The sequence below is a fragment of the Chamaea fasciata genome, unplaced genomic scaffold (genome assembly GCF_029207755.1).
Source record: "Chamaea fasciata isolate MVZ Bird 193981 ecotype frontalis unplaced genomic scaffold, bChaFas1.0.hap1 SCAF_5, whole genome shotgun sequence".
In the NCBI taxonomy this organism is placed as follows: domain Eukaryota; kingdom Metazoa; phylum Chordata; class Aves; order Passeriformes; family Sylviidae; genus Chamaea; species Chamaea fasciata.
In genome coordinates, this window is record NW_027094090.1 from 72,419,419 (window position 1) to 72,443,141 (window position 23,723).

The 23,723-nt window shown below is 38.6% G+C and overlaps 1 protein-coding gene across 1 annotated transcript in view; it reads right to left on the reverse strand.

Annotated features, from left to right (window-relative positions):
* Positions 1-23,723, reverse strand: part of PIK3C2G (phosphatidylinositol-4-phosphate 3-kinase catalytic subunit type 2 gamma) — a 192,514-nt gene that overhangs the window by 64,654 nt on the left and 104,137 nt on the right. The window contains exons 19-24 of the mRNA XM_066184438.1: positions 15,014-15,194; positions 13,276-13,383; positions 10,922-11,014; positions 8,610-8,739; positions 6,475-6,611; positions 4,223-4,392 (exon numbers count right to left, since the gene is read on the reverse strand). Of these exons, the coding sequence (XP_066040535.1) occupies positions 4,223-4,392; positions 6,475-6,611; positions 8,610-8,739; positions 10,922-11,014; positions 13,276-13,383; positions 15,014-15,194 (819 nt within the window). The remainder of the gene's footprint in view (positions 1-4,222; positions 4,393-6,474; positions 6,612-8,609; positions 8,740-10,921; positions 11,015-13,275; positions 13,384-15,013; positions 15,195-23,723) is intronic.

The following is a 23,723-nucleotide window of genomic DNA, read 5'->3' on the forward strand; positions in this document are numbered from 1 at the left end:
GAGTACTCTAAATAAAGTTTTAAAAGGGTAAAAAGAAGAAAGAAAAATGTATTATCTCAAATGCTTCCTTCTTCCCCATTTTCCCTTTTTTTTAGGAAAAAAGAGAACAAATGCAGATACAACTTATTTTTCCATGTCCATATGCCAACATTTCTGGTTTAGAAAGAAATACCTGAAAAGATTTTTTTCTTTAAAATCAACAATTCTAGTGAGACAGTAAGACACATTTTAGGTTTCTAACACTAAAAATGAAATGTGTTACTTTCAAAATAAAAAGAGGCACTTCTACATTTCTATATACTCAGATGTTCTGAAATACTTCTCAGTATAATAAAACACCAACCTAGGAAGAAAGTGTGGGAAACATAATTTTCCCATATTTTTGAAACTTCCCTAATAACTGGAATTTCCCAATGGAATAGTTAGGCTGTCTCTAGTAATTAACTTTGTAGAAGAAAACCAGCTTAGCAGATTTAAATTCTGGGAAAACCATGCCAAGAGCCAGGATTAGTTTGGCAAAGAGACAAGAGGGTCTGTGTGATTCAGACCAGGGAAATGAAAAGGGCCAGTGAGTGCTGGAGGTAATCAGGATGACTGGATATTTAAAGAATGGGCACTGATGTTATCAAAAGGTGGATTTACAGTGTGCCATGAGCTGCACCCCTTTGTGTCTTGCCACTAAGTCTCACGCTACACATCACTGACTGAAAAATTGTAGATGACAGTGCTGGAAGTGACTGGTAGTGGGGAGGATGCAATTGACTGCTGAATTTGGATTAGTTCAGTTAGCACAGGATTTAAATAAATCTCTTGCTGCTTAATTCACCAAGGAAGGAGTGTTCAAAAGGAGCTGGTCAGAACTGAAAGGAAGAAAACAAAGCCAAGCAAAGTATGGCAGGTAAAACCATGAGCCAGATTCCTTCTTCCAAACCACGTGATGACTGATGTGGTCCTGGATGATTATCTGGACAACATTACACCAGTTTACATGTGTGTGGGTCTGAGATGATTACCACAGGACACACAGTAGATGAAGTATAAGACAGTTACATGAAGAAATCAAATAAGAAATATTTCTTTGTACAGTTTGAAGTGTACCTGCAGGCTTGCCTGTTTTGGGGGAACGTAGGGTCAAAAGTGGAGGCTGGGTTAGAGAATGAAAGGAGCATTTTATTACTGCTAACAAAAAGTGTCATTCATTGTGATTAAAAAAAAAATCCAAAAAAAAACCAATAGAAAGAGAAGATAATGAAACCTCATGGTTCAGTAGGAAAGTTCCCTAAGGCACTTGGGGAATAATTCTTCAGCCAAGCTCTCTGTTACTATGCTATCGGTTAGATAGATCGTAAGTCTCCCTCCAACACTTCTGATATATTAGATCTAGATCCAAGGAAAGATGAGTTGTTAGTACTATTTAAAGTACTGACTGCACTGTGAAGGCACATGTAGAAAGAAAGTTCCTGATTCTTCTTCCCTCTCACATCAGGAAGAACTGATTTTTGACTTGGAATCAAAACTAAGCAGATTTATTTGATATCATTTAAAGATGAGGGAAGGAATTAAAAAAGCTTACTAACCCTTTTTTATGGTCTTCACAATCAGAACGCAAAAATGAGCATGACTGGTTGAATCATGTCCATGTCAACTTCAACAGGTTCTCTGAAGACTCTTATGGGATGTGATAGGAAGAGCTGCAGCCCATGTGTGAGTCCCTGAGCTGCCAAAGCACTCCTTGCACTTCCCTTCCATCAGAACAAGGACTCCTCGTGCAGGATGCTGCAGAGGACCTGTCCTCAGGAAGTTTTATGAGGAAATTAGATGTTTTTTAGTGGCAAAATTCTACTACAGAACAGGAAATGGACAACGGTGGCCATCAGCTTGCAAAGGTCTGTAAGGAATGATTGTTTTATACACTTTGGGAGGGGACTCCTTGTCTGTACCCCTTCATTGATCTGCAGAGATTTCATTTTGCACTCACACACAGAAAAGGTTTGCGTTATGTGTGTAATCCCAAGTACAGGGATTTGCATCAGGTACTTTGCATTTTTTAAATCTCCTGTAGAACGCCAGAAATGTATGTAGAATATCTACTGAACAACACCCTCCAAGGGTCAGCACTGATAATTCTTAGGTTTGGCATCATTGTGCCGCTGTTTCTTCAATATTATTTTAGAGTATGATATTCTGGGAGTGCAAAACACTCAAACAAAAAAGATCTAATAAGAACTCAAATAAAGTACAGTGTAAGGGCTGTTCAAGAAACCAGAGGCCAAACCTGTCTCAGGACTTGCCTTGTGGGAATGAGTAGATACAACTAGCAATGAGAGCTTCAAATTTTGGGAGAATTTGAAGTTTGTGATGTGTAAAAATGTGATATCCCTGTGTTCCTGTGGTACAAATATGTTACATTTCACGAAGGTGCATACAACTCGTAAAAACAATAGTCATTAATACTGTATTACTAATACCTTAATGCTGTATCTGCTCAGTTGCAGCTGGGCTTGAAGAAAATAATGATTATCCCATGGTGTTTGCAACCTGCTCTTAGATGGAAGACCCAGTTTTCCTAAGGAATCATGAGGGCAGTCCATGAATGGAGGTCCTAAATGTGTGATTTTATTCTGTAGTTTAAAAACAACACACTGAATTGAGAAATGGGAAAAGAGGCTGCTGCTTGTGGAAGTGACAATATTTTAAGTTTTCACAGACTTAATTAGAAGGTGTAATATAACTGAGCAGTAAAACAGTAGCATTAATATCTATTTTTATTATTGCTATTACATCATTTAAATTTGGTTGTTGTGTCCCCTCTTATATTTGCTTCATCCTGTTGTTCACTCAAATAGGCAATTTTTTTGTTTATGTAAAATTACTACTCAAGGAAATTCCTGCTAGGTTCCAATAGCAGTTTTGTTGTAGAGAAGGATGCAGCACTTGACAAGGAGTGTGCATGAGTATGTTTATATTACTCTGTTCTGCTTTATTCTTTCCACAGCAAATAAGGAGGATTAAGGGTACATATCTTGAATGATGGATGATGATTCTAAGCACTGCAACTAAATATTTTCACTGCCTGACTTAGAAGTACTTATTATCCTCATCAGCTTCCCTCATATCAATACTCCCATGCTGTTATGTCTGTCTAAGACACTGAGTCTAGAGCAGGCAAAGGCCAGCCTAACAAAAAACTAAAAAGTAAAAACCAAGCCAAAACAACCCAAGAAAAACCACCACCACCACCAAAAAAACCCAACGAGAGAAAACCAATCAACCAAAAAAAAAATCAACAACAACAGCAAAAACACACTCACACATACACACACACACACACGCACACGCACACAAAAAAAAAAAAAAAAGGAAAAAAAGAAAAAAGAAAAAAAGAAAAAAAAGGGGAAAAAAAGAAAATTAGCTCAAACTTACTTGTTCTGGAAATTTTTACAAAACATGGATGAAAGACATACACACACTACACATCTTGTCACTAAAAGGGATCATTCATCCATTCTTTACTCTGCTGTAACAGCTCCTTTGTGTTTTGGGCATCCTGGCATTATCCTGTCCTTATTCCATCTCAATTCATTCCTTCATAATATGTTCACATTAGGAACTGGGATACATGATACGTGATCACACGGTTTGATTGATCCTTAGCATGACATAGCTACATCACACCTACAATGGTAATCAGATATTTGCAAAACGACCCTTGAGCTCAGTGTGGCTTGGTGTGGAACTTCAAAAAATAATGAAAAAGTTTGAAAATTTACCCACAGAGGCATAATTTAATTATTCTCCATGCCCATTTGGAAAATTTGGTTCCTTCTCTGAATATGGGAAGAAATTTGTCAATTAGATAGATATATGGATTTGGATCTATTTTAGGAACCCTCCTCTGCTGGGAAAAAAATAGCAATAAACATCAGAATTCTTCTATTCTGGTAACTACTGAACTACAACATTCAAATTCCTGAACGAACAAGAATTTACATTTTTGTTTTACACTGAAAAGGGATCTCCAACATATTTTAATCCTTTTCCAGTCATTCCTACACTTTTTAGAAGTTTCAAGAAACAACAAAAAAATGTTGCTTTGGAAAATACAGGGAGAAAAAAAGAGAAAGATTAATCTCATTGGTATTTTTTTATATGGGACTTCATAAAGCTGTGAAATTTCAGACCACTGCTTTAAAGTTTACTCTGTGTTACTGTAGATACCAACCTTCTTATGCTTCCAAACATCTGTGCATGACCCAAAAATCTTCCAAAATCGATGTGGAACATGTGTCCAGATTTTGTCAGCATTATGTTGTCACTGTGTCGATCACAGACTCCCAGGATGAAGGTAACAACACACCAGCCAGCACAGGAATAAAAGAAATTCTTTATGGCCTAGTGAGTAAAACAAAAGCTCTTACATGAAATATCCAGATATATTTGTGATGCTAACAATTTTTAATGTAATTTTAAAAATGCTATGCTTGTCAGTAAAATTTTAACCTGTTAAAATTTTGAAAAGAGATTAATGAGACAGGTCTGGGTAGAAATGGTATAAGGATGGCACTCAAACATTTCAAAGTTACAGCACAAGACCAGTTTTATGAATGAGGTTTTCACTTTTTGTTCCAAAGATACCTGGAAGTCTACAGGAAACTTTAAGGTGGATGATGCTAAAGGAAAAGAAATAAAGCCTCTTGGCATGAAGCTGGCATTTTCTGTTCTGTGTTCTGCAGGTAAATGGCAAAAATAACCCTAAGGAAATGATTTGAAAATGCACAAGTTTAACCATTTGCTTTGTAAGAAGGATGTAGGTTGTTTTACATCCACTGCACTATTCACTACCTACATGGACTTTTTGCTCCAGAACTCAGTCCATGTCCCATGAATCTAAATTTCAATGTATACAGTGTGATATAGAAACCCAAACCATCCTAATCTGGATCTTAATGGTTTTGGACAAAACCCACATTAGCCAAGGCAAATGATTATTTAGGCTTTCAGGAATTCCCTGTAGATGCAAGGTGCCACCAGCAATGGCAAGACTTGGGCCACAGCTCAAGTGTTGGCTGAATTTTATGCCTAACTGTGCTACCTATTCACATTGATGACCTTGGATAAAACACTTAAGCATTCTGTGATTTCGTTCAACCAACTGTAAAATGAGGATATTAAAGCTTGTTCTGCACCAGTTTTCTGAGCACCTTAGATCCAGTACTGTGTTGAGTAAAAAATTATGAAGGAGTGAAAAAAAAGATGAAGGTTCATTCACTAGCAAACACAAAGGGAATGGATAGTAGTAATTTCATGCAAACCCTATGTAATCAGATCTGACTGCATTTCATATACTTAAAAATCGGAAGAAATTGGGTAGGAATTGGTTTTAGCATATTACACATTAATGGTGTTTTTTACAAACAGCAGCAGCAACAGCAAGAAATCAAGTTTTCAATCAATAACTAGCACTGCCTCCCTTTTGAGTTGAAATATTGTCTACACCTCTACTATAAAAATGTAAACACACAAACTTTTAAAAATCCTCTTTCTATACAGATTGTTCTTGTTTAATAGAATCAAGTGATATATGAGGAATTGAAGTGTTTGTAGTCAAAATGTAGATGAGAAAATGCTTATGGAATAATTATAAATTACTAAAGTTTACCAAACACATTTAGAATACACATCTATCACCAAACTGCTATAAAAGCATTTCATTCTCAGAGCATTAAATACTCAAAGCACTCCTTTAAATTTTGGCCACTAATTTATTGTTTGGGTGGAAAAAGGATTATAAAAACTGTCCCAGAAACAGAAAAAATTGAAAGTTTTTTTCAGGGGCCTCAGAACATGCTCACCCAACAAGAAATTGCTAAAAAGATTTCCTGGAAAAACCTTTGCTTCTATAAATTAAATTTCGTATTGTTTGGCTCGTGCAGAACATCCAATTTCATAAAATCAGATGCCTTACATGGGATCCCATGAGAACATGTGATATGAAAAGCATGATCTTCTGTATTTTGACTATGACTAGGTAGTTTGGATAAAACAGCTTTCTGAAACTCTAGGTACTGGCATGGTTGAAACTCTAGGAATTGGCATGGTTGTTTCTACATACAGGAAATCTGCCAAGATTTTATGTGGTTTACATAAAAGAAAGAATTTAAAGAGGTGGCCTAGAAAATAATTTTTTTCTGAGCTCAAGACAATTTCTGTTTCAATTTTTCTTCACTTTACTACTAAATTTCAAAACATCTCCATGACATATGTTTATAGAAAATATAATACCATTCACCTGATAAAAAGCAATATTCCCTTAGATAGGGAATGGCATTTAAGTGGATTCCCTGGTTTCTCTGCATGAGACTTGTTTGTCTCATGTCTGAGCCACTCATTTTTGCTGCCTACTGTAATTTGGTTCTTTTTTTTCCCCCTCATGGCATAGCATGAAATGTGTAATAAGCTTCATTATGATGTTACCTCTTGGTAACTTGATTCCAGAGGATGATGATGGCGAAACCATTTCTTAATTGTGTTTTCTTTCAGTGGTCCTATCAGTCCAGACTCCCTGTGGATCTTTGCTAGTGTGGTAGCATCTGGCACCATCTGTACCAGTCCTAATCAGATGGAAAAGAGTTTGCATGAAAAATCCTCAACTTTAAAAACATAGGAAGACAATCAATGCATATTGCCTGTTATTTGATCATTCCATGCAGAAAAAAAAAAAAAACCAAAACAACAAAACACATCGTTAAAAGCTTAAAAATAATGAATGCAGCAGAAAATATAGAACAGTATTGTTTTACTCTTGCTCTTTGGAAATTAGAAATAAAGGGCACCAAGTGGAAAAGGGTAGTTCTGTGAAGGAGAAATAAAATCACCAATAACAATATTGTGGATATAGCTGCCTCAATGTACCAACAAGGTGAACAATTCAGTGAGATTCAAAGTGGGTAGAATAAACACAAAACTAAAAAAATAAAATTAAGAAGTAAGATCAGATATTTACTAATATATATAAAGTTGTTTCATACGTATTTATTGTCTAGAAAAGTACAGAAATTATTCTGGAGGATGTGATGCTGATCACAGCTTGGAGGAAGGTAGTGGATAGTGCAGAAATTATGATCCTGTATGTCACAGACTGGGACCCTGCAGTGCAGGGAGAAGCCAAGCATTTTGCAATGCTTCACTTGAATCCTCTATCTCTACTGCATGCACTTAATTCCTTTTTTTGGTACTGAGACCTGTCCCCATGTGTGGTCCCCTGACATGTCACACTTCTACTCTGCATCACAGGGAGGACTTTCTCTAAGATTTTTACTTGGTTTATCTAAGAATTCTAATTGTCTAAGAATTTTACAGGCTCCTCTACTTCACCATGCCCGGAAAGTGGAATTCTACCAATGCTTTATTCAGTTCTCACTGAATTTCAGCGAAAAGTGTTTTCTGTGTTTGCATGACCATGAAATTACTATCTCCCATCCCCCTTGTGTGGGAGAGGTGGCCATGGAGTCAGTCAGGGCTTGGGAAACCTATGTACCCAAACCTCCCAAAGCATGTCTCCTATGTGACCACAGGCATGTCACTTGTTCTTTATCCTTAATTATTAACTGAAAATCAATTACCTTAACTCTCATTTAAAATCATAAGGAAAGACATCTGGAAAAGCTGTGAGACATTGTGGGGTTTTTTTGCTGCTATGATGCTGGAAGAAAGAGACTGTCAGGGAGAGAATATTATTTGCAGATGATCCCTTGTATCTCTCTTGGCAAACATCAAATTAAGCGTCAGTGTGTAGAAGAGTCTATACAGCATGTCATGTCCAGAAATAGTATTCTTGTATTATCTGCCTTTGAAGCAGAAGCTTTCAAGCTTTGATTCCCATCCCTACAAAGAAGGGAGGAGTTTTTTTCCAGGTCACCACAACCACATGCCTTATGCCTGAACTCATCTATTCTTTTCTCTTATTTCCTTTAGATCATTCCTCTTCTCTCCTGTTCACTTTGAGGCTCAGAAAGCAATGATTTTCTTTTAATTTTTCTATTTTAATAGCTTTGGTACAGCAGGTAATCTGGATACATCAGCCTTCTATTTGAGCTAGGATTATTTCCAGTAGAAGATTTGGTCAGGGAAATATAGCCAGCTTACTGCTGTCAGCAGATTTCTACAGCAAGCAATTGGTATCCCTGCTACAGCTCTGCTATAACAACCATAAAAGAGAGAAATAGAGCTTTCAGATGAGTCAGGCCTGCCCTAAGCAACATAAATCACAAGAATAATATTTCAAAATCAACAGCACAAAGCTGTCATCACTCGTCTGCAGGTACTTTCTGCAGCCACACGCATCTAGGCTCATTTAAGCATCTATGTAGGACTACACTGGATTAAAACTTCAGTAGCTATGGCCAATTTTCTCCAAAGCCCTCTTTTTGATATGTGAATTTAAGAATGTTTTGCAAGCTGACAGTGTTGAGGCTTTCGGAAAATTCTAGCCTAAGTTGCTACAAAATCCGAAGAGTTCTAGAGAGGCAGAATAAGTAAATTTTATATACCACTGTTTACATGAAATATGAATAATGTAATACAGGCTCCTTTTATAATTTAAGACTGACCTTGTCCTTTCCCTGTAGATAAACACCTATAAATGATCATTTGCATATCCAGTCCCTCTTGGAGCCAAATGCTGTCCATCACTCGAATAATTTGCAGAACCAACATGTCTTGACGTAGATCATCACCTATCTGTGAAAATTGCACATGAAATTCAGTTTTCTCCTTCAATACCAAATAGAAATAATGTCCTGTTTAACTGGGACTTTTTTGCCCACCAAAGCAGCTACATTATTTTCAGTAACTTTGTTATGTTTTTCTTCAAAGTTCCTACTTACCTTTCTGTGTCAGAAGAGGACAGAGTAGATGGCACAGACAGACAGCAGCAGTTTTGACAGCCACTGAGACGGTAACAAATGATCCCTGATTAACTGTGGCCTTTCTGCTTATTATTCCTATGTAATTATTAGAATTTGAAAATTTAATCCGGAGGTAGGATCCTAATTTAGTTACATTTTAAAGTCTCCTTAATGCTGGATCCCTTTGCACAAATGACAGTGTTTGTCTAACATTAAGCCTCACGACTTGGTATTTGCAAGGGAATTTTATCACGAATTTACATTTTATCCATAACGTGATTCATATTCAGTTCCAAGCAGTGATGCAGTGATGACCCCTCTCCCCACGGAGTTAGTCAAACAATAATCTCAGTGAAATGGGGCTTTAATTGTAGCCACAAGAATTAATGAAGAGATTATTTTCAGCCATGGCTGAGTAAATGGCCTGTGGAAACAACAGCGCTGATTTTTTTTCCCCTCCATCCAATTCCACATAAAATGTATAACTTTTACTGGTATTTTAAGTGCTTTATTCTTTCATTACATTCTTTCTACACAAGCATTCCGATCTACAGACATTTACTGCCAGGAAATAAGTACTTGAGGAGACATAAAGACGTCTTAAAAAGACAAAATATCTGAATCTGTTTTTCTCTCGTCGAAAGGTAATCTTGACTTCACTTAATTCTTCTTAGAACCTAAAAATGCCCAAAAAAAATCTTATTCTCTCCACTCACCTTCCCTCAGACATACAGTGGGAAGACAATTTAGTAAGATATCCTTTATCATTTATTGTGCTTATCATTTATGTGTGAGTTATCTGTCATGAATAAGCAATGGAACTATAGTACAAGTAAAAGGTATTTTAACACAAGCTTTCTCTGACAGGAGAAGGTGACAGCAGCTATAATACTTCTACAGCTACTGGACAATGAGTTGGTTGCTGAACATTACTAGGCAGGAAAAAATTGTTTGAGTAGAACCAATGCAGTTGTTTAAAAGCCCCATGAGCAGGTGTTTGTTCAAGTGGGTAGGAACCTGCTGCTTAATGCTGATTCTCAGATGAAACAGCATATGAACCATGTTTCTAAATGTTCAGAAAAACTTAAAATTGCTAATTTCTCCCCTTAGTAGGCCTGGAAAGCATTCTTCTATTTCTGAGAATTGCAGCTGCTCTAAAGGGCAAGTTAATTTAAGACAGCATAAAATCTATTTTTTAAAAAAATTATTTATACCACTTTTTTTTAGATTTCTCATTTGGAAAATGATTCTGCAAAATATCTAAGGATAATGCCATTGGCAACCAACCATTTTGTATCCATCATCCATTTTAAGAACTTCTGTTCTTCTCTAAAACCAATATCCACTTTCAGGGGAGACTTTTGCTCTTTTGAAAGAGAACTAACTTTACAATGCATGCATTGTCTTTTGTGGATTGACTGTTCTGAACTCTGAAGAGTTTCTAGGTGACAACTGCAACATAAAGCAGAGTTTATTTTGAGTCAGTTCCTCCAAGTAACTCCAATGAGACAGAGCTCCTCTGTTGTCTCCTCCACCTCCATCTTCCTCCATTCCCCCCACGCTTGCTGATAGGGGCAGAATTAGGTTTGTGTGGCAAATGGAGCCTCTAACACTCCAGTACTTTGATTTTTTAGAGCCATATGGACAAGGATGAGGGTTCAGTCATTTTGATCTATCTCTTCTCTGAGAGTTGCCCTCTGATTTTTATGTCATTAATAAACTAGGTTTAAAATATGAACTTTATATTCTAGTCTGGTTGTCTTCACTGTGGAAAAAACAAACAAACAAACAAAAAACTGCCATAATTTGTTTGATTCTCTGTTGATCAGAAAGGTGACACTTTAGTGTATTGCCTCCACATATTTCATTGAAAGTCCTTGTGTCAAAAATAATAGGGATAAATAAGCAGCAGAGCTAAATCAACTATTCTCAGACTCAGGGTTCAAAACATAAATGAGGTTAATTTTAAATGATCATTTTCCATCCCAAAAGACCTGAGAAGAAGAACACAATACCTTAAAAATAACACTGATGTTTCCACTTGGAGCATTCGCATTGATGAAGGAGATTTTTAAAGGAAAGGCATTGGACGTAAAATAAGAACATGACTGCAGGGGAAAGAAAGATGAGACAGAAGAACAACAGTGTCAAAAATACAAAACACCAGGCCAATACAATATCCCTGAAAAAGATCCCAGCTTTAAACACTGCTCAGTAGCAGTGGCAGCAAAAATAAATAATTCTTGATATTATTGACTGTTTCATTGGGTCTGAAAAACAAGAAATTCTTTTCCCCAAACAACCTGCTTTGGTTAAATATCAGACCGTATGAACAGATAATATTTTATGTACTAATTGTTTTTCTTCATTTTCACCCAGGCCTGTCAACAATAAGCTTTGCCTGGAACAGGGTGGATGAATTATATAAGACTGATCAAATGAGTCCTAAAGCATTGAAAAGCCTTTGGTCCTATTGTTCTCTGAAAAAAACCCAGCCCTGCCCAATCAGACATGGAAGCAAAGAACCTGCCAATTTCTTTGATGGCATCACTCTGGCTGAGGACATAGGAAATTTTGAAAATCATGCTCTGTTTTAGGTGGAATTTCTCTTAATTAAGCACAAACTCCAACTTCCATGCTCTACAGCTCCTTCCACCTGAGGATCTCAAAGGGCTTCAAAAGGCATTAATGAGCCAAGCACTGCAAATCCTGTGAGAATTTAGGGCAGAATTATCACCCTCATTAAAAACACCCAAGGAGGGGTGGAGGGGAAACTCCTCAACACCAGCTAAAGACAATGGTGAATTAATGGCCTGGTTCCTGGAAATAATGAGCACCCTACAAGAGCTGCTGCTGTTCTTACAGGCTGCAGTGTGAGGGAGGCTAATTTGAGCTCCACCAGACACAGCTGTCTGTTGCTTTTCATCTCAACATCTCAAAGCATGGCAACAGCATGCAAATCTTGTCTCAGCCACACCAGAGCTCTGTGATGGGCCAGAGACATTATCAGCCATGAGATCCTGTCCTGCCCCCCCCCCCCCCCCCAATTCTGTCCATTGAAAAGTCTCAGTGAGTGCTTGAAGTGTTCCTGTGGGATAATGCAGCTCCAATGGAGCTGGGAGCTGTGCTTGCTCTGTCAGTTAGATTTTTCCAGGGGTAAAATCAATAGATGACACCAAAATGAATTAAATTTAGGTAATTATAAGCACTTAAAAGTTCTAATTTGCATGATTATACTGACGTACAGTCCAATCAAGAAACTACATGTATTTATAGAAAGATAATGGCCTATAATGATGATATAGGAAAAATGAAAAGAAAAAAAATCACCTCTTCAGATATTACATTTAAACAGTTTTGTGTCTGTCCAGCCAAGCTGGTGGAGTATAAATGGCATGACTTTATGGTGAGATACGTTTCCATTAGTCATTATTTCCAAAAGCCTGAAAGCAGGGAGAGGCAGCAGGTTTCAGATCCGTCTGACATGTATCACACACAATTCGCCCAAGCCTGTGGGGTGCTGGAAGACCTCAGTTCTCAGCCAGATCAAGGCTGAACAGCAATTACTTGGAGAAACACAGGTCAGAGGCAATGCAAGGGATCAGCACCTCTTAGAAGCAGGTCTACTATGGATAATGAGCCAGAGAACAAAAATAGAGCACAAATTGCTGTAATTAGGCAGTTACAACTGGTAATATACATGACTGTTCAGGTTTGGTTTTTTTTGTCTTCATGCTGGATACATTTTCCTTCTCCAGAGATGAATCAGCTTACTCCTGGCATTATGTTGTTTATGGAAGTATTTCTGAACAAGGAATAACTGAATCTTAGTGCTGCAGTCAAAGTCAAGTCAAGTAACACTGAAGAGCATTGCTGTTTCCTTTATCCTTAAGTCATTTTTAATAGGGGTCATAGATACAGATAAGCTAGTGTGAATATTTAATATTTTAGCAATTCTCAGTCAGTTCAGCAAACAAACAGCTGGCATCAGAGTTTTTGCTGCTCCCATACCTGACATGGGAGACTCTTGGATGGGAAAAACACTTGTCACCAAGAGCTACCTGGTGGGGACCAGGTCCCAGCTTCCAGGTGCCCTTGCCAAACCCAGCAGGGCAGGTAAGGTGGGAATGGGCTGTTCAGAGCTGGAATCCCTGTCTGGAGTGACACACATGCAGCACCTATCCCACCCATCCTGTCACCTCTGCTTCAAGCAAAGGCCCCTGGTTTGAAGGAGATTGGGCTGGTTGTAAATTGACCAGATGATTTATACTCGATGTCACGATGATCATTTCCCAGTCAATGTAGTCATTGTCTCCTTCTCCCCTTTATACTAAAAACCAAAATTGAAAAGGTAGTTGATCACACTTACCTCTGCCTCTATGCCTTGGACAACAAGTGCAGGGTTCAGGGGGAGCCGGCAGAGCTTCACCTCCTGGAAGAAATGCTGGAGTCTGCAGAGCTCCACCTTTAACACCTCCTGCAGCACGTGAACAGTAATGGCAGCATGAAAGAACAAAAAAAGCAGCTTTTTTTTTTATTTCAATTGTTTTAAAATTTTTTTTTACTGTCTTTCTGTACTTTAAACAAACAAAACAATTTCAGGAGCCAGTAGCATCCGTGTGACCTTATAAAAGCTAATAAAGTCACACTGGAGTATTAAAAATAAGAACTGTAATTTTACTCCACTTTTTCTGCTTCTTAAAGCAAAAAAAGTGGAGTAAAATGGAAAAAAAAAAAGCAGATGCTTTTTCTGCCTAGATGCGCTACCAGCTCATAATGCCCCGTAGGTTCAGACAGAAAGAGTCTGTTTCCAATGGCATGGAGTGACAGGAAAAGGGAGAATGGCTTGAAATTGAGGGAGGGGAGGTTTAGACTGGACGCCAGAAAAAATCTCTATCTGTGAAACCAGGCTGGATGGGGCAGCCTGGTCTAGTGGAAGGTGTTGGAACTACATGATTTTTAAGATCCCTTCCAACCCAAACCATTCTGTGATTCTATGATTCAATACTCTTCTTTAGGGGCTGATTAGCCTTGTATTGGTGTGCTGTACCTCATGGGTTTTTTTGTCTTTCCTAAGATCTTCCCAACTTGTTGCTTGTTGCCTCAGCACTGTGATCTCCCTTGCCTAACTCTGTTAACTGCAAGGTTTGGTAGCTTCTCAGTATCATAGTAACTGCAGCCTTGAGATTAATCTCTAAAATCTGAATTATGCATCACTGATGTATAATGTATTACTACTATTTCTTTTTCTTTACATGGATTTTCCTTTTGCAAATATTTTTGTCTTTTTACTTCCATGTTTGCTTTGCTGCTCTCAGTAGCAGCAAAGAGTTTTTTGAGAAACCCTTTGAAATTCTTTGAATCCTTAACAAGGCAGAAAGATTCATGATATTGTTCATGATAACCAGCAGTGGCAAGTATATTTTTATTTGGCTTTCTGCTCTGCCTTGCTGAGATTTCAACAAGAAGCAGTTTTACACACCAGGTAAGTAAGAGCAGCTGTTCTGGAAAATTAACAGTTCTGAACTGGAAGTGGACCTATGCAGTACCAAAGCTGCACCCACTGGAGAAGACAACTGTATGTTTCTATTGCCAGGGAGGCATCTCTGCAGATATGTGCTCAGTATTCATTGCTGAGAGCTACATTTGAGATATTAACTACATTCCACTCTGGTTGTCTTTGCTAAAAAATAAGGATATGTCCAGCCTGCCAAGAACAACTCTTAGCAAAGCTTTCAAGAAATACTGCAGCTCTCCAGGAGTCAAATATTTTGGGATGAGGTGCTGAATGTGAGCATTCCTCTCAGTGAAATGATAATCAGCCTTGTTGCCATTATTTCTGACCACCTCCAAGTCCATCTGAAAAACCACTGATGAAGAAATTTAAATGGCTTAAAAGATCTGCAGTCCTCAAGAGTAATAGTGATGAGAGTTGTCCCATTAAATATCTATGTGTTATCTGTTTTCAGAGCAGAAAAATAGTTATAAAGTTTAGTCAAATCTTCGGTTTATTTATGTAAAGGGTATTAAAGGAAAGAGGTGTTACCCTAGAAAAAATAAATTTCCCTATAGAAACTTCGATGGAAAGGCCAGTATTTTTTACAAACCTTTCTTTTCGGGTCACTGGCAGTTTTCACTTTTGTGGCAATGTCTTCCAGAATTCTGATGAGTTTTTCTTCCTTAAAAAACTCATTGTTCAGGGTTTGTCCAGCACAGAATTGGAGAGCAGCCAGTAGTTTCTTATACCACATTCTGAAATGAACTTCATTCTGTGCATTCTTCAGCAGCCTGAAGGAAGGAGGGGGAAAAAAAAAAATCTGTGTATCTAAAAATGAATTTTATTATATATCAGTTCTAGCAGGAACAATAAACTCCAGACTAATCTACATTTGGTCACTTTGGGCAGCAGAGAATGAAAAAAAATGTTATTGCTTGTAGGCAATGAGACTCAAGTCCCATTTGATAACTAATGAGATTCCAAATGTATTGAATAAACAGAAAACTGTCATTTCTTTTTCCCATACATAGTGCAATGCCTGTATTGCTTATTTCTGCAAGTAAAGTTAACAAAGTGAAAAGAAGTTTTGCATTTTTGGAGCCCAGTGTTAAATATATATCTCTAAATATTTTTTCTCCTGCCAGTTCATTTATACAAGCAAGCACATCTTTCAGCTAGGAGGTGCATTTAAAGACTTGTTTTAGTCTAAGATGTACCATCAATTCTAGAAAATGTCACTATTTCAAGCTGAGGAGGCAATTCTGAAATTGGCTATACTGCTAAAAAGAGTGAAATTAGCCCATTTTTATTCCTTTCTTTACTGGTAAGTGCTGGTCTAAAGCAAAACTCAGCTTTCAGTTCTTCTGAAGCCTGCAAAAGCTTTGGAACTGGAGTTACTGCCAACATAAAAGTCAGAAATAAAACCAAACCAATACTCTTTTTAATAATAATCACCATGCAGTCTTCTCTACACATTTATTTGGGTCAGGAAAGCTGGAGAGTTTAGAGGGGTTTTTTAGTTAATCAAATTGATCACTGAGAAATTTTTTCCTTATGCGGGCCAGAGGTTTTGTACACTGTTTGATTTTTTTTTTTTTGGTAAGCGTAGATGGAATCACCAGCTCTATGTTGTTGTTAACATCCCGCCCATGGCCTGGGATTTCCCTCTGCCTGAAGGACTGGTGAGCTGCTCTTTGCTTTTCTGTGAACTCTCCCCCTCACAGCTTCATCCTCAAGAACATTTTAAACCTTAAATTCCTCATAAATGTCTGAATCTTAATGAAGTTTCCCCTGCCTAAAAAAGAACGTTGCTTTTCACAGGACAGAAATAAGAGAAGCTCTTGACTTTAAGGCACATCACATGAATGAACATGGGACACATGAATGTGTCACATAACAAAAAGCAAGAACAAGAAATTATTAGAAGGACTGATATTTAAGGGTGAAAAACTAAAATTTCTACAGACACTTCAACTCCTTCAAAACATATATATAAGTCACCTCAGTATTGCTACTGCAGCACATGCCTCCTTTGGTGATGAGTGATCTTTCATGAAGCAATGATTTTTCTTAGTCTTCTTTTCCTATGTAATTCAAGGTGGAACAATATCACCTACTGGTTTCTGAAAAACCTTTCCAGTTATACAAAACCCCTGAACATCTGAGGATTTGAAAATCCTTAAAGAATGAGTGGTGTTTCTATCAGAAATGCCTAGACATGAAAGGGAAGTGATAGGAAAAGTTTATCATCAACACTCTCTGGAGAAGCCTGAAATGACTATTTTTTCCCCCCTGTAGACTAGTAAAAAAAAAACCAAATACTTTTGGATCCAAAGGAAATACAAGTTGTCATTGCACTGCCTGGTGAAAGGCAAACCTCAGCAGTGCTGTGCTGTGCTCTTACCCTGAAACTTTCACAAACTGAGGAAGGCTGAGAGCACACGTACACATGGCACTGGATAAACATATTTCCATCAAGATTCCACAGGATGGGATTCATCTGCTTAAATGTCAATAGCTCATGCCATTTTAGATATCCTAGGAAATCAAATTCCTCCAGCTGCTGCCTTGGAAGGTCATGGGTCCACTAGAGGCAACATCTCATGTGTGCCACTCCCATGCAGATGTCTCAGATTCCCTGTGCTCTCTAAAACAGTCTGTGTTTAGGGCACCACGTCACACTCTGCAGTGCCATTTTAGCTCAGCTGTAGGCAAACAAGACCATTTAGAATAAAAACATACTCAGTCAACTTCAACAGCAAGTCAGGAAGAGGCTCGATGATTATCTTTGAGATAAAAACATCACTGGTACAATCCAAATTTTCACATGGGCAGGAATTTTAGTCTACCAAAGCAAAGCCCAGCTCAACCTCAGTCCAGCCAAACAGTGCATTTTTCTTGGCACGCAGCCAGATTAAACTTTTTCATTTCTGTCCTGCAAATACAAATACATTTAAACTATCTCTGGGATATCTGTTTTGAACTGGACATCTAATGCTGGTGCAGAGCCTTGTCTGCACTAAGGCTTGAATTGGAATCAGCTCCTGAGTATCTAAATCACATTCATTCACCTATTCCATTTTTAGTAGTGCATATTTAGGGAATCCATAAAGGCTACCTCCTCGTGTTTGAGATGGCCCTTTAATCCTCTCAGATATAGAGAACATTAAACCAGCTTTTATTTCCCTAAAATGAAAGGCTTAGGATTTCACATACAGGAAACAAAATAGCAAAACCAAAACGGCTTACTATTTTAAACAGAGCTACTCCCTGCATAACACAGATCAATGCAGAAGTTCCATTTTTTGGTCATTCTTGTGGCTGATTGTTTACAGAAAATAAGCTTATATACAGAGATGATATAAAGAATTCTTTTTCCTCACTGAGAAAGGATTATGGGCCAGATTCAGAGAGCTTATGCATGAGGTATACATGAGGACAGAGGATGTATGGAGTCTAAATCCTCTCATGTGCTGTTTATGAGCCCAGTCTGTGGGGATAGCTGAGGCAGTCATCATGATGTCACTGCTAAAATCCACATCCCTGCCAGCACATGCTCAGCCTGAACACACACAGCAGCTTCTGACAGTCCATGTACTTCTCCAGCAGCTCCCACAGGGGACCTGGGGCTCCACACTCAAAATATGTCAAGCAACTGGTCTGGCAGCACGGCCTCTTCTGCCTGCCCACTGGGCCAGGTGTGCTCCTAAAAGCCTGCAGACCTTCCTTTGCAAAATGATTTGTACCGACAGGGTCTGACTTTTATACTCATTCTGTAAAAGTGATCCCAAAGAGGATGCAAAGGACAGCTTTTAATGTGATGACTCATTGTGGGCTTTCCTGAAGTGTTGATTCCACAAATGAACGGATATGTTGTTGCAGCTCTGTCTTCCCAGCTTGCTGGCACACACATCTTCACCCTGCCATGGTGAGAACTCAGCAGAGACAGGAAAATCTACAGCTTCTGAAGCTGGAGAAGTGCTCAAGACACTAATGAAATTTTCAGGTTAGAACAGGATGCCTAGCTGTGACAGAGGAAGGCAAAATTGGAATCATTTAAACCCCAAGGCTGACAGTAAAGAAGCATGTGAAGTTGTTTTCTCCTGATAGTTTTCACAGGATTCAGCAAGACAGAACTCAGTATAAAAGCCTAGCTTTATGCCAGACTTAGGTGGAGCATCTTGTTAGATGGTCCTAACAACAGAGAGACTTCCTTACTCTTCAGGTTCTCTGATATGGGACAAACACCCTCGTTCTCAGCAAGGCCTAGTGAGCTCAGACACTGTCCACAGGTCAAGTTGTGAAATAGTACAGAAGGAAGTTGACCTGAAATCTAGAAATGGAGTAAGTCGGGTACAGGGCAGCCTTAAAAGGTGCGTCTGCCTTCTGCAAGCAGCTGCTCCTCCTCCTTTCTGCACCTCCTGCTCCATGCCTGCAAGGTGGCTCCAGCCCCATTTCCTGGCACTCCCGGCTGCAGGTGTGTGTGTGTGTGTGTGTGTGTTTTCTGCCTGTAGAAATGCAAGGGGCCTGAGGGATTTTTGCTACAGGGAGGAAAGAAGGTGGAATTGAGTCAGGCTGCTGTGCCAGAGAAGGAGAACCAGGGCTAAACCTAGCAGCTACAGATAAAAGGGCAATTAAGGGGGGAAAAAAAAAAAAGAAAAAAAAAAAAGAAAAAAAGAAAAAAGAAAAAAAGAAAAAAAGAAAAAGAAAAAAGGAAAAAAAAAAAGTAAGGAGATCGGATGGGTCCTGGTGGAAAAACAGGTGAACTGGCCTCGTTGTCCTTCTCTGGTGTTGGAAGACAGAGAAGCTGACACAGTCTACTCTCTGAGCAGGATTTGGCAGACAAATGAAAGAGTGAGGTGGCTCAGACAACTCTGCTGCTTGAATATCTGTTCCTTGTCTCCTTCAGAAAGGGGAGCAGGGTAAACCAGGGAGTGATGTCTGACAGGACAGATCAGCTCACAGGTAGCCTGTCAAACCACATTGTACCAAAAAAAAATCCCCAACCCCAAAAAGAAAAGACCAGGATTTGCAATATCGTATTGCAGGTTTAGCACCTACCTGTTACAAAGGAGCAAGGCAGTTCGACTGGGTTATTTAGACATGATATCAGAATAGTGGCCCTGGTTAATTTGTTTCCAAGTGCTCTTCTGGGATTTATTATACAAAAGTGGTGCCTGCCAGCACTCATTCTGTACACTCTGCAAAAGGGTTTCTGAATTCAGAGGCACACCATGAAGAAAAGGTGCCTTAGGGGTTGTAAGGTGGGTGCTGAGGTACCTTTTATTGTTGGTCAATCTTTGGTTAACCAAACCAAGGAAGTCAATATGCTTTGTTCTGAAGGTGTATTTCATGTTTGTTTTCTGTTTTTTGCTAAGTTGGAGGCAGGACACATCACAGGAGAAGAAAGCAATGGTACAAGACTGCTGCTCATAATGGCAATATTTGCTTTAAAATTATTCTCTACAGCCCGTCGTATCAAAGATTCGCACACAAAAACAATTCTCCACCACTGTAGAGCTTCTGTGTCTGAGGTTGCCACCGGTCTTGATTATCCTTAGACATCCTGCAAAACTCCTAATCTGTTCTTTGTGCTTTATTGTGCCATGGAGCTGTGGCATAGGCCTGAAGCTTTTAACTGTTTTCATTTTCCACTCCTTAAAGGAAACATTTTACTGTTTGCATTTTTAAACAGGAAAATAAGTAACAGGGCTGGTTTGCCTGTAGGACTTCACTCAGGCTTTACAGCTCCTTAAGTCTCAGTGCAAGTTCTCTAGAGACACATGGATGGCAGAGATGACAAAAATATACAGCTGAAGATTAAGAACTCCATCTACCCTGTGACAGGTCATGAGGATGAGTGGGCAACCACTGCTAATAATTAATTAGCCAGTTGCAAGTGAAACCTTTTGTTGCTTTTTATCTTTTTATCTCCCCAGCAACACACTGGACAACCAGTCCCAGACTCTAGAAAGGTGTGATTTGTGTACTACAAATCAAAGAAAGGGGAACAGAAACACAGAAACAACAACACCATTGTGGGAAGACCTATTGGGGCATTGCAGACAACAAAATAACAGACAAAAACAAACTAACAGGTGAGAAGCACAAAATACTTGGCACATTGACAACAACACAATTTCTGTGGGGGGAAATGGGGAGCAAAGTCAATTAGGCAGAAGGATGTACAACAAGGATGGAGGAGACATTGAAATTGTCCCAAGTGACTGGACTACTGAGCATTTTCCACAGATTTACAGAAACATGGAGCAAGGACACCAACTTGACTAGAAGGATGAAAACTGAACTTCCTTTTGCTCTCTCTTTCTTTGACCAAGTACAAAGCCAGCAGAAAGGAAGAGTCACAAGAGACAAAGCTCTACTTCATCTGCTGATCTTTCATCTTTATTTCTATTCTAGAACAAGAGGAGAGTGAAAGTTTATGTTTCTTGAGTAGACTGAGCAAAGTATGGTACATTTTCTCTGAATCTTTGTAACCAAAAACTCTCCAAGATGAAGAAACAACAGCTGTTCAGTTGCTTGAGGCACCTGTCCATTTTTGGTTCTTCAGTCCTCTCATATGAGAAACCTGCAGCAACTTCCACAAGCTGCTTTTCATAAAACAGAGCTGCTTTTATAGACTCATTTTTCAAAGAATTACCCTTGAAGAGAAATTAACTCTGCTTAAAGTGAAATTTTGTTTTAACATACCATGTGATTAATTTGCTTTTGTTTTTCTGATTCTTTTTTTATAACAGAACAAAAGTCTACCACGTGGATCTCCCTTGACAACAAAATATTATTGCAGACATATAAACTATGGGTGTTAGTCTTGAAAAACACAACATTCCCATTATTTTCTAGCCTCTCGAAGTTCTTTATGAACAACACAACACAATTTGCATTAAGACAAATCACTTGATTCAGTAGATTCAATCAAGGCAGCTCCTCCCACTCCCACTGAATGCCTAAACTGTGGAATGTGTGTCCTGCTGACTCACAAAAAAATTACCAGATCAGTGAAAACAAAGGCTATGCTCCGCTATGCAGGGAAGGTGCCAAACCCTGCTGAGGTTGCCTAGCAGAAAAATGTTTTATTTGATAAGTAATATAGTTAACTGCACACACTTTGAATTAAGAAAATGAATCTCAGATAAAACCAGTGTTGTCAGGAGGAGAAAGAGCTTGAAAGTGAAACGAAAATTAAATGAGCCTTGAAAATGAACTGTATCAAGAATTAATCAGAAAGTATAATGCTGTACAGGTACCACTATCACTACCAGATGCTGCTTGGTCTAAGGTTTAAGCAAGAAACAATCATCCTCATAAGGTCTTCTCCAATTTGTTGAATGGATATGATAACTTCTATATAGGTGCTACAAGAGTCATCTGGTAAAAAGCAGGGCTAACAGTGTCTGTCTCTTTCTGCTCCAGTTGGTAAAAAATTAAAATAATTAAAAAAAAAAACTTTAGCAAAGCGTGTCTTTTTCTACTTTGCTCCTCTTCATTGGGTAAGATCTGAAAGCAGAAATTTATTAACACACTATCACAAACAAACAAACTAAAAAACCTCCAGCAGAACACCACCAACAAAACTTAGTGGTAGTTTCAAAAAGCATTTATGTACAGCAGTACTGACCTTAGATAACTTCAGAATCTCTGAGTAGGGTCCACCAAAGATCCCACCCTAATAAGATATCAATCCAAAGCTACAGAAATGAAAAATCTTCACCCTGAAGTGTCATTAAATACTGAGGGTGGCTTAAGCTCAGACTTGCAACAGTAGGTCTGACTGGTTCCGAATATTAATAAAAGAAGTGCCACCACTGCCTCTTTAAAGAGAGTGATTCGATCTCCTCTCCAAAAACTGCATTTGGAAATAAGAAAAAAAGAATATTGATTGACAAAGGTATTGCATTTAATATCTCCATGAACATTGTCAATTGGACAGTATTATTTTCCATTCAATGAGAAACTTGGCATTCAGGTCTGGCATTAATTTTGAAAAGTCTGGTTCCATCTTTGCCAGTGCCTTCTTCACGTGACTGAGTACGTCCCCGTCTGCGCTTTTCCCAAAACTGCAGATTTTCAGCTCAGAACAAATGACGTATTGTTGTCAGAATTTCATGCAGCATCTTAATGCCAGCATCAGCAAGCCTGAGATTGTCCAACAATCTGTCACTGTGAGGGCTCAGAGTGAATTCATGCACAGGAACTGAAATGCGCCATTCATTCCAGGCATAACAGAAATTGTTGTGTCCTTCCCAGTGGGTAACTGCACTGGGAGCTAGCAATGAATGGGATTAGATGGGATAATCACCACTAAAATAAGCAGACCCAATGGCATTATTGGGATGCTGTTCAATATGCCAGCAATTAATTGAATACAGGAGGTGACTAAGCTACTCTACTTTCAAACTATATAAACAAAATGCAAAATTAATTCAGATTGAAGCAGTCCATGAGAGCCAATGCACTTGCAAAGCTTTGTACTGTTTCTGAATTTAGGCCACAGTTATCACAGCAATACACTAAGGAGAAACTGAAAATGTTTTTCTTCAACTGCCTATTATTTGGTTAGTTTACGTCTATCAAAATGGCTTTGGATAGCATCTGTGGTTCCCATTAGCTTCACAGCTGAACAAAAAAAAATCTCAGGATGCTGTAAAACACAATGTAAGACACAGAACTAATTCTGCATGGTTCTGCATGCTCTGGGCAATCCAAATGCACACAAAAATGCAGAATTAAAAGAGTTACACCACAGTATTTTGGTAACTTTACTTTTTTGTTGGTTTTTGTTTTTTTGTTTGTTTGTTTGGTTTTTAAAATTTTTTTAGTTGTTCTGGTTTCATCTGTGGTAGAGCTTATTTTCTTCCCAGTAGCTGGTATGGGGCTGTGTTTTGAATTTGTACTGGAAGCAGTTGATAATTCAGATGTTTTAGTTATTGCTGAGCAATTTTTGGAGAGCCAAGGCCTTTTCTGCTCCTCGCCCCAACCCACAAGTGTGTGGGCTGGGGTGCACAAAAAGTTGGAAAGGAACACAGCAGGGTCAGCTGAGCCCAAGTGACCAAAGGGATGACTCAGACCATTTGGATCATGCTCAGCAAATAAAGATGGGGAAGAAGGAGAAAAATTTGGGGTGATGGTGTTTGTCTTCCCAAGTCACAAATGTGTGATGGGGCCCTGGTCTGCTGTGGATGATTGAACACCTGCCTGCCCATGGGATGTGATGAATGAATTCCTTGTTCTATGTTGCTCATGTGCTTCTGCTTTACCTGTTCAACTCTCTTTATCTCAGTCCATGAATTTTCTCACTT